This window comes from Polypterus senegalus, chromosome 16 (genome assembly GCF_016835505.1).
Source record: "Polypterus senegalus isolate Bchr_013 chromosome 16, ASM1683550v1, whole genome shotgun sequence".
In the NCBI taxonomy this organism is placed as follows: domain Eukaryota; kingdom Metazoa; phylum Chordata; class Cladistia; order Polypteriformes; family Polypteridae; genus Polypterus; species Polypterus senegalus.
This window is the reverse complement of record NC_053169.1, coordinates 800,624-815,535: the sequence shown is the minus strand read 5'-3', so window position 1 is coordinate 815,535 and position 14,912 is coordinate 800,624. Positions and strand designations below refer to the sequence as shown.

General features: G+C 41.4%; 1 protein-coding gene across 3 annotated transcripts in view; it reads right to left on the bottom strand.

Moving 5' to 3' along the window:
- Positions 1-7,225: 7,225 nt before the first annotated feature.
- The window catches only part of sqlea (squalene epoxidase a), a 34,445-nt gene continuing 26,758 nt past the window's right edge, over positions 7,226-14,912 (bottom strand). For all 3 annotated transcript variants that reach the window (XM_039738948.1, XM_039738947.1, XM_039738945.1), the window contains exons 8-11: positions 12,454-12,596; positions 9,906-10,002; positions 8,019-8,106; positions 7,226-7,867 (exon numbers count right to left, since the gene is read on the bottom strand). In XM_039738948.1, the coding sequence (XP_039594882.1) occupies positions 7,675-7,867; positions 8,019-8,106; positions 9,906-10,002; positions 12,454-12,596 (521 nt within the window). In that variant the 3' untranslated portion in view covers positions 7,226-7,674. The remainder of the gene's footprint in view (positions 7,868-8,018; positions 8,107-9,905; positions 10,003-12,453; positions 12,597-14,912) is intronic.

The following is a 14,912-nucleotide window of genomic DNA, read 5'->3' as shown; positions in this document are numbered from 1 at the left end:
TTTTAAAAATAAACATAACCTGATGAAAAGGAAAAAGCTTTATCCTATCAAGACCCTTGCTTTCCAGAGATTTTAAAATTAATACAGGTGACAAATGTGTTATTTGTGACAGTATTCCTGAAATGATTCAACATTTATTTTGGTTACTGTATGTCCTATAGGAGTTCCCAAGTTCAGGTCTCTGGTATCACTGTGGCTTCATTCCAACCAGCTTCACAAAAAAATGATTCAGTCTTACTTCGAAATGATCTCCTTGTTTAATTTGTCTTTTTTTCTTATTTTGCTTTCAGACATATGTGCAAGCGTATTTACATTTAAACAAAACTCCAAAATTCGCATTTTTTACCATATTTTTAAAAGTTAATTTTTTTTTTTACCATATTCGTTTCTAATTCACCTTTTCCTGTGGAGTTTACTCGCTTAGTTGTATATAAAAGTCTGACCATTAGTGATGAGCAGTACAGGCACGGGTGCAAATGTCACTGAATACTAAAAAGAAGCAACAACCTCAGTATAAATATTAATATAAATGTTAAGTATATATCTGAATATATATATATATATGAACATAGGTCACAATTCCAGGTGCTACATTTACATTTATACTTCATATGATTTTTTATATTACTAGGGGGCTCTGCCCCCTGCTTGATTCACTCGCCAACCCCCGAGCGGGCGCTACACGCTATTGCCACTTTGCGGTTCTGCCGTTCGCGTAATGGGAAGCGGATGTACGATTTAAACAGATTGATATTTTCATGGGAATTGTTACATATGCATAATAGACCTAACTATTTTACATTACAGCGACTAATTAACCAGAGTAAAAAAAAGAGTAAAACGTAATAAATTGAAACAAAATTATGTTTCATGTTGCGTTTAAGTTGCGTTACACGTTTACGTTCTGTTTGGTTTTGAAATTAGCACGCAAAGACTTTTTAAACTTACACTTTTACTGTAAAACTTTAGTAAAAACAATTTTTTAAATGAACTTTTCGTCAATATCGCATTGAATTTTGATTCCGTGTTTGGACTTACATTGTGACAACGCAACGTATAACTAACGGCTCGTGAGTGAATTTTGTTTCTTTCTCTCTAATAAATAAACCGACTTTTTCGAATATTTGTCCCTGTGATTTGTTAATTGTCATAGCAAAAGCTATTCTAACGGGAACCTGTGAACATTTTAATACGAAAGGCGTGTCGAGATCTCCGTTGGTGTCTAATGTTATCCCCTGAAGATGTACTACATTACCTTTCTTGTCGCCTTTCCTCTATGCTTGTTTGCCTTTCTTGTATGCTGTTTCAGCAGACCCTATTGACACGCATTTAACCAATCTGCCGTGTAACCGATCCACAATTTTCACGAAATAATTCGTTTGACTTCATCGTTTCTCAGTGCTAGGATTGCCCGTGTATTCATTTCTTCTGTTGATATCCCTTCAGGATAAAATTCTTCAATAAGATTTGGACATAATAAGTCTTCTTTTATTGGAACTTAAAGTGAGGAAAAGGTAAAAAGTTCTAAGAGCTGAGAGCGCAGCAACTGTGTCTGACAAAAGCATTCACTTGAATGAGAGGTGAGAGGACCGCGGGCGAGGTTAAACAATGGTTGAGAGGCGGGCGGGACTTGAAAAAATCTCTTGGCAATACTGTAGTCTCCTCTCAAGATTTTCTTTTATAACAGAGAGATAATATTAGTTGTCTCGAAGCTCTTGAACTGTAGTTTTAAATACGGAGGTGAAAACTCAAAATGATTGTGACCCTTGAAAACACAGCTGTAATGAAAGAGGAGGAGGAATGAAGTACACCTTGCACTGCCTGTTCCGTGCGTAAGAAACTCACACGACATTGCATGGGACCACTCAAATGTGTTGGTCATTCATTCGTAAAGAGTAGGGTGTATCTCAATGTCCTGGCTAAATAGCCCACCATGACCTAGTCATTCTGGCCCCCTAATCTTCCCCTGTCTCTGATTGGCTATCTCTTGCTTGCTCTCTTTACTACCTAATAGCTCATGTGTGGTGAGTGTAATGGAATAAAATGGCTGCCATCACATCATTTAGGTGGATGCTACAGATTAGTGGTGACTGAAGTGGCTCCCCAGTCTCTATGAAAAGCACGTTGAATAGTGAGATATGCACTATATAAATGTAATGAATTATTATTGTTATTATTCACTTTAGTTAGTTAGGTCCTCCCACGCTCTTTGGCTCATTGAACAGCTAGTGCTCTTCAGTGGACTCCATCAGCTGCAGCTTCATCCAGCGGTAGGTCGACAGTTTTTAGGTACCCCAAAAAAGTTGAGCAGTATGTGGCCTGCCTGTTTTTCATGTCCTCTTTGGTAGTATCCAGCGAATGGAAAGCTTTGGAAATTGTTGAGTGGGAAGACATAGTATCGGTATGTGTCTGGCCAAACGCTTCCTGCGTTCTGTAACGGTGTCTTCCAGATTGCTTCAATTCCATTAACCGGCCGCGAGGCCAATGTGAAAGAATGATGAAGGGAGGCCTCCCTTCAAAACTATATGCATCCCCCAACCTGCTAGATGGCAGCATCCCTGGGCTTCAGGACCCATTCCGATACCCCCCAAGGAATCTTGGGAATTGTAGTGCAGTGAGGCTGCCTTTGCTTGGGTCTGTGAGTGCAGCTCCTTGCTTTAGGGAACTTCTGATTGACCTGGAAGTACTTCCAGTAGGCTATACCCTGGCACCGGAAGTACTCCTGGATCCAAGATGAAAGGAATCGTTGAACCTCATTTAGAAAGTCAGAGTCAGGAGGCAGAAGGCAACACTTGTGGGAGGAAGTTAGGAGAGGAGAAGAAGAAGGAGGAGAGAAGGGAGAGAATTCATTGTTAATTGTGAGAGGCAGGCAGTGTGGTGTAGTGGTTAAGGCTTTGGAGTTCAAACTCTGAGGTTGTGGGTTCAAATTCCACTACTGACCACACTGTGGGACCCTGAGCTCCAATTGGAAAACCAAAAGAAATGGAACCAATTGTATCATAAATGTTGTAAGTCGCCAAATAAGTTCATGTAATCGTTGGATTGTGAAGAATAAATATCCTTTATTTGCATGTCAGTTGTGTCTGGGGTTTGGGGCTTGAGAGTGCCTCCTGTCTTCCACAATGCAAATCTCATAATAGAACACTGTTCTGAATGCTGAATAAGAAAAGACAAAACTCCAGCTTGGCGCAGTGGTAGCGCTGCTGCCTCGCAGTTAGGAGACCCGGGTGTTCACTTCCAGGGTCCTCCCTGCGTGGAGTTTCCATGTTCTCCCCGTGTCTGCGTGGGTTTCCTCCGGGTACTCCAGTTTCCTTCCACAATCCAAAGACATGCAGGTTAGGCGATTCTAAATTGGCCCTAGTGTGTGTTTGTGTGTGTCCTGCGGTAGGTTGGCACCCTGCCCAGGATTGGTTCCTGCCTTGTGCCCTGTGTTTGCTGGGATTGGCTCCAGCAGACCCCCGTGACCCAGTGTTCAGATTCAGCGGGTTGGAAGATGAATGAATGAAAAACTCCAGCTAAACAATTAAACCGCGGGTGTCGAACTCTGGGCCTGGAGGGCCGCAATAGCTGCAGGTTGTCATTCTGACCATCTTCTTCATTAGTGACCAGTTTTTGCTGCTAATTAACTTCTTTTGCCTCACCAGTCACAGTAAGGTTGATCTCTCAGGTTACCAAAACATTTTGACGGTGTTCTTAGAAAAAAACAGAAAATCAACAGTTTTAGAAATGTCTGCTATGGCAAAATGAGAGCAGCAACAAGCCATGGAATTAAATAACGGGCTTCATTAACAGCAAGAATTGGCTTCTCATCAAGAGACTGGTTGGAGTGAAATTGGTTGGAGTTTGAAATCCCAGTAAAGCTGGTCATCTGTTGGCTCGTTGCACGTCTCGTTTCTGTTTGGCTGCCATTTAATAAAGAAAAGAATAAATTCTGATGACCAAATCCTTAGAAACAAGGCTATTAAAATGAAGAGAAAATAAGTTAATCAGCGCTGAAAACTGGTCACCGATTAGGGAAAAGGGTTAGGATGAAAACCTGCAGTCACTGTGGCCCTCCAGGCCCGGAGTTCAACACCCCTGAAGTAGACGGATGAGACAGATGAGCGAGCCAGTGGTCAGTGCGACTGACTGGAATGAAAGCCCGCAGTCACAGTGGAACCCCAATTGTAAAAAACAGCCGGATACGAGGTTAGAAGTTGACTGCAGTTACTTATTCACATTTTCCACTCCACCTTATACCCTGCTACTGTATATCTTGCTTATTTAGCCAGTAGATGTCACTGAAAACCTATTCTTGAACATATTATAATATTTAAAGTAATGCAACAAAAAAATCTTTCCTTTGTTGCTCCTTGTAGTTTGTAGTGGTGGTCAATAAAACTTTTAATCTCATGTTTTTGTGTTGAAAGTGTAGGAGAAGTGGGCATTGCCCTTTCTGCTAGGCCTGTAAAGTGTGGACGCTAGAGGCGCTGTTGCCCCGTTGACCCCACCAGACAGACTTGTAAAAACACCAAGAAGATTCTTTAATTATTCTCTTCAATAATAATGCACAAAGCACCGCACACTCCACAATTCTTCCAATAATACAGCAATACAATAATAATAACAATAATCCACAATCCTCCACTCCCAGCAGCTCCGTCCTCTACCACCCAACTCCTGCTCGATCTGCTGGGGTTTCCCCATAGTCCTTTTTAAAGTCCCTGACCCGGAAGTATTCCGTCTCCGGGTCAAACACCTTCTTTAGTTGTCACGGAAGTACTGCAGGTTTCCGTCCTCCTGACTCCTAAGTACTTCCGGGTTAACGTCACCGTAATATCCCCCCTGGTTCTTGGTGAGCTCCCCCTGGTGGCACCCACGGCACCCAACAGGGCTGAAGAACCCGACTCCATGTCCCATGCTGATCGAGGGGAGATGCCATCTAGCGTCCCGGGGGATGTATTGTCCTGTAAAGGCTGCTGTCTTCATTTGAGGGATGTCCCAACCTGACTGAAATGCCAGCCGTCCATCACAAAAGGCAGCTGCACAAAACCCACCACTTACATTCCAAAATAAGTGGCTGAACATTACTTTGTTCCTGGACTTCACCTGATCACAAAGGTGTAAATCAAAGTTGGGCTGATATCTTTGTAAAGGTATCCTTCAATAAGGCCGCGTAAATAAAGGCGAGCTTCAAAAGGGCGACCTCAATTGGGCGCAGCGAATAAAGGCAAACGCAACAAAATTATTACAGAAAATTTATTAGATAAAGGTGATGATTGAACGTATAAAATTACCTACGAACACCTTTATTCGCCGCGCTCAATTGAGGTCGCCCTTTTGTAGCTCGCCTTTTTGTGCGTGCCCTTATTGAATAGAACCCTTTGTAAAAGCCCCTCTGCTGAGTTCTTGAGCCAGAAGGCGCACAATAGACTCAAGCCTGAACAGAGAGAGAGAGAGAGAGAGAGAGAGCTGTTGGCAGCAGGCGTTGATCGTGCGTTACTGCACCCACCGCATGCCATACCACAAGGATTGGGACCCGAGTGCAGTGGGTGACACCTCAGGACCACACTAGAACAGTGTGAGGTTTGTTTTACGGTGCCTGGAATGCCAACCCTGCCACCAACCCCAAGTTTTCCCTGTAAGTTGGAAGACCTGCTTGCAGGTTAACGTCATACCCAAGACAAAGCAAATGCAAATTAAGGGCCTTGCTCAAGGGCACAACGGGATAGAGTCACTTCTGTCCTTTATGGGATTCGAACCGGCAACCTTCCAATTGTAGATCCCTAGCCTCAGAGTCACCACTCCGCCTTTAAACAAAGAGCTGTAAATCAATGATTGATAACTACGATGAACAGAACAATGCACCTGTTTGTAACTGGAAGTGACATTAAATTCAATCGTGAGAGGTTCCACTTTCATTCATAAACCAATTGCACTCATCTCATCAGAAGATTCTCTCATTGAACTCCCATGGAGGGTCTCTCTGACACTCTGCCCACACTCTGCAAACGCCAAAAAGCTGATGAGCTGCTCCCTTTCTGGGTAGCTGAGATCCAGTCCACCGAGAAGTAGCCATTACTTCAAGAAGGAAACGTCAGCACCTAAACAGAAGGAGGAAAGCTGTTCCCTATGACACAGCAGAAGGTGAGCTGAGAAAGTAGAATCACTGAACACCATGCAGCAAAGAGAAAGAGTGCAGCCCAATGCAAGAAGAATCCTCCACTTGAACCCGGGTCAGCAACAACTCCACACCACCTTAGACATCTTTCTTAAAAACTTGGCGTTATCAAACTCTCTGTGCCAAGATGCATCAGAACTCTAAATAGCAAATAACCAGTCAGTCTCTCAATGGTATACAGTATGTCTAGTCTGTCTGCATCCTGTCAATGAGTATGGAGCTAGCATACGTCTGGGTTTATCAATACAGTAATTTGTTACTTAAAATGAGTGGACTTCAGTTACCTTGATATAGGTCTAATGCCTGGGGACCACCTCTTACAACAGAGAAAGGTAAATAAAGCAGGAGCCTTACCAAATGATTTAATTAATTACCAGCATTGCCAAAGGAAAAACAGATAATCCATTAACTAAGTTAAATCTCTCCTCATTTCCTATAGAAGTACATAAAAAAGATTCAAACTGAACGAGACCCAGTGGTGACTAGTGCTGGACAACGGCAAGCGATATGAAGGGGATCCGCCTATTATTCAACGTAAGAAAGCATGGCTGTTAAGTCCTTCTCCCATCTTGTCTATACAAAAAAAAGGTGATTGGCCAGAAAGTCTGTGAGATCACATCCACCCGGGGCTTGGGAGTCCTGCCATTTCTACTTCCTCCAGAATTTAAGGATTTGTACAACCAGAAGTTCGGCGTTCACCTACAAACCAGCCTCTGAGGGAGACGGGGTACTGCTGCAGAACAACTTCGACTGAAAGATCATTGATCGTGGGCCACGACGGTCCCCATTGTTTTGCTTTTGATTATTTTTTGCCAGTTTTATTCTGACATTAAATGGGGCTCATGGTGGAGGTTCACCAACCTTCATGTTGTCTGTTTCAGTTCTATTGTGATAGATAGACACCATATGATAGAAGGCACCATATGATAGATTGATAGATAGATAGATAGATAGATAGATAGATAGATAGATAGATAGATAGATAGATAGATAGATAGATAACAGGCACAATATTATACAGACAAGTAGCGAAAGGTAAAATACGTAAACGTTCAAGTTCCCATGTTTCCCTTTGTTAGCAATTTTATTTACAAATAAAAATTTTAATACTGGAATATCAATTAACAATAAAGCCATAGGCCAGATATAAAATTAGAAATATCTTTAAGAGTATATTCACATAGTGTTCATTTTTTTAATACTGCAGTCGCAATATTATAGAATGCACAGTCTTCCTATCCGTTTTCCGCAAATGCTTTTTTTTCAGTGGTGGACTCCATCCTGGCAGATGTGACCAAAGATCAAACGTCATAATGTCCGATATCCTGAAACGTTTTCTTTTGTAAGCAAATGGCAAAGTGCCACAGAAGTTTTTTTTGTTTGTTTTTAAACAGGTGGAACTTTAAACGATGATATGCTACTAACTATACAATAAGAATCAAACATACTTGGAAAACAAAAATAACTTTTTTTTTTTTATCACTGTCCATTTTCATTACTCACTTGCAGAAGTCTCAGTAAATCAAATATTTTAGTTCTGAGTAGATGAGAGGTAATATGACCGCCAAAGAATGGTACAAAATTGCCCCACTGCTGAAGAAGGCACGAGGTTTTGTAATCCAAGGCTCTGATTTGAAAGCAAAATAAATGGCATAAATGGAGACAGCAAAGAAGTGGCCGATCAGCGTCATTGGGTTTGGAGACAGACTGGAAAACACAATTAAGGAATGCAACAATTTACCACTGAGAATCATGAACAGAATATTCATCTATCCAACCGTTTTTAACCCACTTAACCCATTCAAGGCATTTTTTCAATAGCACCTCCTAAATTAGAAAAACAGAGCTAAAGACTTACACGGACAGCAGTCCAACAGGTCCTGTAACACACTTGCCACCCAGTTTGAAATACAAGAAACAGGCCTTCTTCAACTGATGCAGGGATTCTGAAAATGGGGAAAAGAATTCAAAATGTTAAAAAAAAATCACCATTCCTTATTTATTTATTTTTAGAAAATATGCAAAAGTTACAAAACAAAACAAAAAAACAACTTATTCATAGCATTGATTGGTAAAAGTACCCAAAATGTTTCTCGTAGTGAATTTTTTGGGTTTGAAAGTGACCTTGTTGGCCATATTTTTTTCCTCAAAATTTTCTATGTAGCTGGCTTGGGCAAACATCTTTTTCCTTGTTCCTTGTGATGCTTTGTAAGGCCACTGTGACATTACAGAGATGTATCAGCCAATGCTGGATAGGGATATCACTACTCAATCAATCTGTGCTTGTGTTGCGTACGCTGTCACACACGTGCGATTGGGAGGCAGTCAAAGGGCCTGAATGACAGTAATTACATGCTAGCCCGGGGGGATGGGGGGGTGAGGTGCACTGTCTTTCTTTCTCAATCCCTTGTAGACCGTTCACGAGAAATCCCACATGGTTCTGTCGCTACTGATGATGTCACTTCCGGCTTTGATGCCACTGATGACATCACTTCCGGGCCCACAGATGACATCACTTCCGATCTTGGCATATAAAGCTGCCATGCTACCAAACCAACCTCAGTTCACTTTTGGGATTCCTTCGAAGAAACTTCTGTCTTAAAAATGTATCCATTTGCAGTCATGGAATATTATATGGTGGCAGCCCCAAACCTTCTTGATGTCATGGTCTCATTCTTGTGACAACACGTACACCTTTCATGCATGTGTACTGTAAGGATACTCCACCTCACACTTTATGGCAGAGCCCAATCTGCTTTGCGCATGTGTGAAGGGTCATATTATGTCATATACATACATGCGTGATGTCACTTCCCATTCAATACTCCGGCAGGATTTGCACCCATCATGTGTTTAAAAACAACTCCCAAGTATTTTTATTTGAGAGGTACATTAGCTGACCACAGTGAGAATATTATGAAAATACTTGTTTATTCTGTACAGATTTATTGTAGGTTGTGTTTTTGCTACTGGATTAAATATGTTTTGCTCCTTGTATTGTAGTGCAGATCAGGTAGTGACGGTTACTACCCCCTAATATATAACACTAATCTTTAACAACACAAGTTCTGTAAGAAATATATATAGAGAGAGAGATAAAGGACGAGTCGCAATCTGATTATTTGGGTTGTTACCTACCAGGTAAAGCTTTAACATATCTATGATCTGCTTCTCGAAACTGAGAGGACAGGGCGGATGTTTGCCGACTGGCTGACCAACCACGAGCATTACCTGGTGGGAATATATAGTATATATATATTTTTGACTTATTGCTAGTTTCTGGCCCGTTATTATATTTTGTTTGAGGGTAAGTCCTTCTATTAATACCATCTCAGGGAGGCACAGTGCTTCATGGCTAAGGTCACATTTTTGGCCACAATGATCAGTCCAGCATACTTGGCAGACATCTCCCAAGCAAAGTGCCTTCAGAACATTTACAAGACCATTGAACCATTATAATACCCTTCCCCTTTGACTTCAGTGCATTCCACAGAGATCGCTAAAATTCCCAAGCCTTTCCGTGATTCCTAAATGCTAAACAAATTCAGCAGGATTCACGTATTACTGTTTATTACCTCTTGATATGAACCGTTAGTATTAATACACGCCTGCACCAAGGGTGGCTTTGATGGCTGGTCCAACCACCATCATGAGAGACATGGCCTTTGGATCATATTGATGGTCACTGCTGATAAGGTACTAATTATCAAGTTAAAGATATCGATAATAATGCAGGAACACTTACCATCTGTTCCAGCAAACAGTTCATACAGGGCTTGTGCCAAGACATTCACAACAAATGAATGTGAAGTCTTTCTTTCCCAGTGAAATTTCTTCTTTGCCTAGAAGAATAAAGAGAATATTCATTGGTGACAAATTTAATATACTTTTCAGAAAGCTGTAATTTCCCAAAGCATAAATAACCAATACATTTATTACTACTATTGTTATTATTGATTATAAAGGTACTAGCTGTGTAAGCCCATGCTGTAAAAAGCAAACTATTGAAATCGTCAGAAAAAAAATTGAAATGTAGAGATGTCTGGTAATTGAAAGGAACTCCTCTGGGCGCCTCTCTCCTAGGAGGATTTGTTTTGCCGACGTGCTTGCATCGCTTGTGCATTATTGGCTAAGTGACTGTCTTTCTTCAGAGGTTTCGTTTTGACGACATGCTGGCCTCGCTTATGCATTAGCGGCTAAGCGAGTTCCTCGGAGGTGAAGCCCTTACCCCGACTTCACCTCTCACTTCCGGGACGGACAGGCACACACACTTCCACACGTAGACGTTTATATGTAAGGTAAGATTCTGAAAAATTACACACAACAGTAGTTTTAAAAAATTAGTCATGGCGTTCCTTATTGACACTCCATGAATAGCACTGAGATCCAACAACAATTCACTTGCCAGATTCAGATCCGGTAGGCCGTTTACAATTGTGCCCCCCAGATATCTCTGCTATCACCCTCCCAGTCGGACTACAGAGTCAGTACATTTAACCTTTTCGATTAAGATATCCAGTATTTCTAAAATGTTGTCTGGTATTTTCACATTACGAACAGGCCAAGATTTCCTCTTTGCAACTTGAAATCATATTTAAGTGACTCTTTGGTCCACCAGAACAAATCCTAACTGTATAGTACCCAGCAGGAGTTTGTGAGTATCTCCTTAGCTGCCCAGGGCATCTCCCCTCCAGAGCAGGAGAGAGACCAACCTTGATCGACAAGCCCCCATTACCCACTGTGAACATCATTTCCGTTTTTGCAAATCCTTCCCATCTTTGAAGTCAACTCTCAGTGTTCTTTGGTATCCTTGTGTGTCTCAAACTCTCTTACCAGGTGCTTCCTTTCTTAAGTTCCCATAAAGCCTGCCTCTGTCATTTCGAGGCACCTTGCTTACTTTCTGTCTGCTTTTTGACTACAACCAGTGAGAGATGGTCAGTCATTACCTGCTTTGAAAACATCATTCATATTCTTGTGTGCACTTCTCATTTTTGAAGGTGACTCGGGTTGTGTCTCATTAGTATTTACAGTAGTGACCCAACATCCCTTATTACGTTGTTCGCTTCATTGTCTTTGAAAAGCTCCATTTTAACTAATTTGTCAAACTGACCAATCAGACCAAAGCCACACGAGGAACTGGACATAAGCACACAGACAGTAGCATGTTATTATATACTGTAGTAGATAAGATTATTGTCAGATTACAGTGAAAGAAACCCTAGTTAACCTGACAGGGGATGTGGGAGCAGAACCCGAGCATTTCCATGAATACAAAACATGAATGAAACTCGGCACATTTATAAGCATTGTAAAACATAAGTGGCTTGTGGATTTTGAGGAAACTCAATCCAGTAGACATAGATAAATAATGTATATACCATACATACTGTTGCTATACTCAATAAACTGTGTAGTGAAAGTATTGTGATCAGGTTCAATTCAAATTAACAACTTTATCTAAAGAGAGTTACGTGCGGGACACATCAGATTTTTATAAAACTGAACCACAACGAAATGACTTTGGTGCAAGTACTGAACTGACCACCTTGTGGCTTACTGTCCAAATGCTCAGCCTACACTGTCCACTAATCATTTTTACTTTACATAAGACCTTTCTACGTGTTTGTCAAATTTCTTTCCCTGTCTTTCCCTACACTTTTTACAACGGAAACACAGACAGGTCGAGTTACTTACTCCACGTCACACAGTGAGTTGGCGATGGGGACTGAACGAGAAAGATCCGCCTCCTCCTCTCACTTATTGGTCAAGAGTCTTACCTTTAAAACAAAAACCCAATCCCATGTGACTTGCGTTTCCTGTTTATGAAATGTGCTGATTTTTCTGGAAGAATCTATTTAATGATATTTTAGCAATATTTTGCATTTTGCATGTATTGAGCATGTGACTTGATACCTGACATGTGGATTATGCAACATGTGAGATTTCCTTTCTGTTTCCATAGATGTTTTTCACTCCATTTGCTGTTGTACATACAGTATTGGTCACCATTGCCTTGTATTATGTCATAAACCTTTTATCTCTGTTCTTCATAAAAACATGAGATTAAAACTTTTCTTGGCCATCACTACAAACTACATGGGGTAAGTAACATGTAGAAATATAAATTCTGGATGGTGTATTCCTGTTTGAATCTTTTATTAACATAAACAGTTTTATATGAAAACCTTGTCTGTGGGTGTTAGGCTGTCATATATATTCCAAGATCATCTTGAAGCATATTTACCATTATCAAAAAAGTCCAAATGTCCCGTACAAGACATTTGTTTTATTACCTGCAGCATGGCAGTATCATCACAGAGGTCAGGAATTTTCTGCAGAAGGGCTTTCCATATTCTGACATCATTAAAAACTACACTCATTCCCCCTCCAGTCAAAGGGTGTCTCATATTATAGGCATCTCCCAAAAGCAAAACTCCTATAAAATTATATAGAAACATCATTATTATATATTATTATACTAGTGCATATCACTGGAGAGACAGCAAGTAGTATCAGAGTACTGCATGTTATGTATGAAGGAAGCCATTTTGTAAGATTAAATTAAAGACAAAATAACACTTCGGTTTGTTCTGGGTTCTCCATTTACACAGCATTGCTGCCTCACCGTGTTCAGACCCTGACTTAATTCCTGGCCTGGATGGCGTTGATTTTGCACACAAATTTACTGTTAGACTCGGTTTAGCTCCAAGGACATTGGTGCTCTCCAATAATTCAGAGACATCTAAGAAAGTGTGCTGATAATTCTAAACTTGTGCGTTGTAGGTATCTGTGTGCGATGAATTGTAATCTCACCAAAAATCTGTTTTTGCTTTGCGCCAAGAGCTGCCGTGGTAAGATCGGGCAGGAATTTATTTAAGAAGGTAGACTGTGAGAACACATACATGAGGCCATTGATTCACAGCAGTACATAATTTAGGAAGGTCCCATGCTCAGACCTCCTTTGCTGGTTTATTAGACAGTCTTCGATCCACAGTGGTTCCTGATGTTCTAACACCTTAGAATGGGGAGATGCCAGAGGGGATATTACTGCATAACAAAAAGTCTACCACGATAACTTATACTACCCTGATAGATAGATAGATAGATAGATGGATAGATAGATGTGAAAGGTTATATATGATAGATAGATAGATAGATAGATAGATAGATAGATAGATAGATAGATAGATAGATAGATAGATAGATAGATAGATAGATATTTTAGCGTAGTTAGTAGGATTAGATAGACAGACAGACAGACAGATAGACACATAGATAGATAGAGTGGACGCTAGGAGTCACTGTTGCCCCTTAAACCCAACAGACAGACATGCAGAACACAAGGTAAAAGCACTAAGAAGAATGTGAATTCTTTTTCTTTCTTCTACAGTGCCCTCCAAGCACCACAGCCACAGGTTTCCAGGCAAGTAATCACAATATACATGATTCTCTCTCTTTTTTACCTCCTCCACACCTCCCAGCAAGCGTTGTCCACCTCCTCCCGACTCAGGCAACCAGCTGGGTTCTCAGCAGCCCATTTTATATTGCCTGACCCAGAAGTGCTTCTGCTTTTCCATCCTCGTGACCTGCCAGCACTTCCGTGTCAGATGGAGAACTCAAGTTTTTAAATCAGCCTGGGCTTCCGTTCTCATGACCTAGTAGTACTTCCAGGCTTGGTGAGAACCTTGTCTCCCAGTGTCCTACAGCATCCCCTGGCGGCACCCACGGTACCCAGCAGGGCTATGATGCTGAACTCCATATCCCATGGTGCCCTGTGGGAATCTGGGGCATCACTATACTGTAGGGATGCTGCCATCTAGAGTCTTGGGAGAGGCAATGTCCCAAAATAGTTTCCTTTCCCCTTTTTCCAGTCTCAGGGAGTCCTGGCCAGGCTCAGCTGCCGGCCATCTATCACAATAGATAACAGTTTATTTGTCCCCAAATGGGAACTGTGCTCTGCTCCTTCTTATATATGTATTTCCCCTTTGTTATGGAACCAGTCCAGCCTGTCATTGATGTGGTAATTATAAGAGTGCACCACTTTCCTCACACACTCCCTGAAGAGTGACCAGTCATATGGGCCCTTTGATGCCAATAAGCAGTTCCTTGGTTTGTCTGATTCTAGGTTGCTGACAATTCTCAAAATTCTCCACCTAACTCCTCTCCTCTGCCGAAACATCCCATTAGTGCAGAATCAACTGAGAATTTCTGCCAGTGAAGTGACCTGCTGTTATTATTATTATCTCCAGACAGAGGAGCAGCTTCAGCGACAGACAGACTGCTGTCACCATCCTGCTCCACCGACAGACTGAGGAGACCCCACACTATGCGACTCTTCAATTCCACCCGGGGGGGTAAACGTTAACGTTACACAAAGTTATTGTCTGTTATACCTGCATTGTTATCACTCTTTAATTTAATATTGTTTATTTTTATCAGTATGCTGCTGATGGAGTATGGGAATTTCCCCTTGGGATTAATAAAGTATCTATCTCTCTATTAATAGTACAAGTTCTATAGGGTGAAGAAGTGACAAGACTGCTCCATATGGTGCTCCAGTGTTGCTCCTACTGTCCTTGAGTCTCACAGACTGCAGTCTGCTTGACAGAGGGTCCATTTTACAGGACACCACAGCCTCATCCAGCTGCATATCCCGGAGTTTACCCCTTAATAGAAATGACTGAATAGTGCTGACAGCACTGGAGAAATCAAAAAGCAGAATCTTCACAGTGCTGCTGGCTTTGTCCAGCCT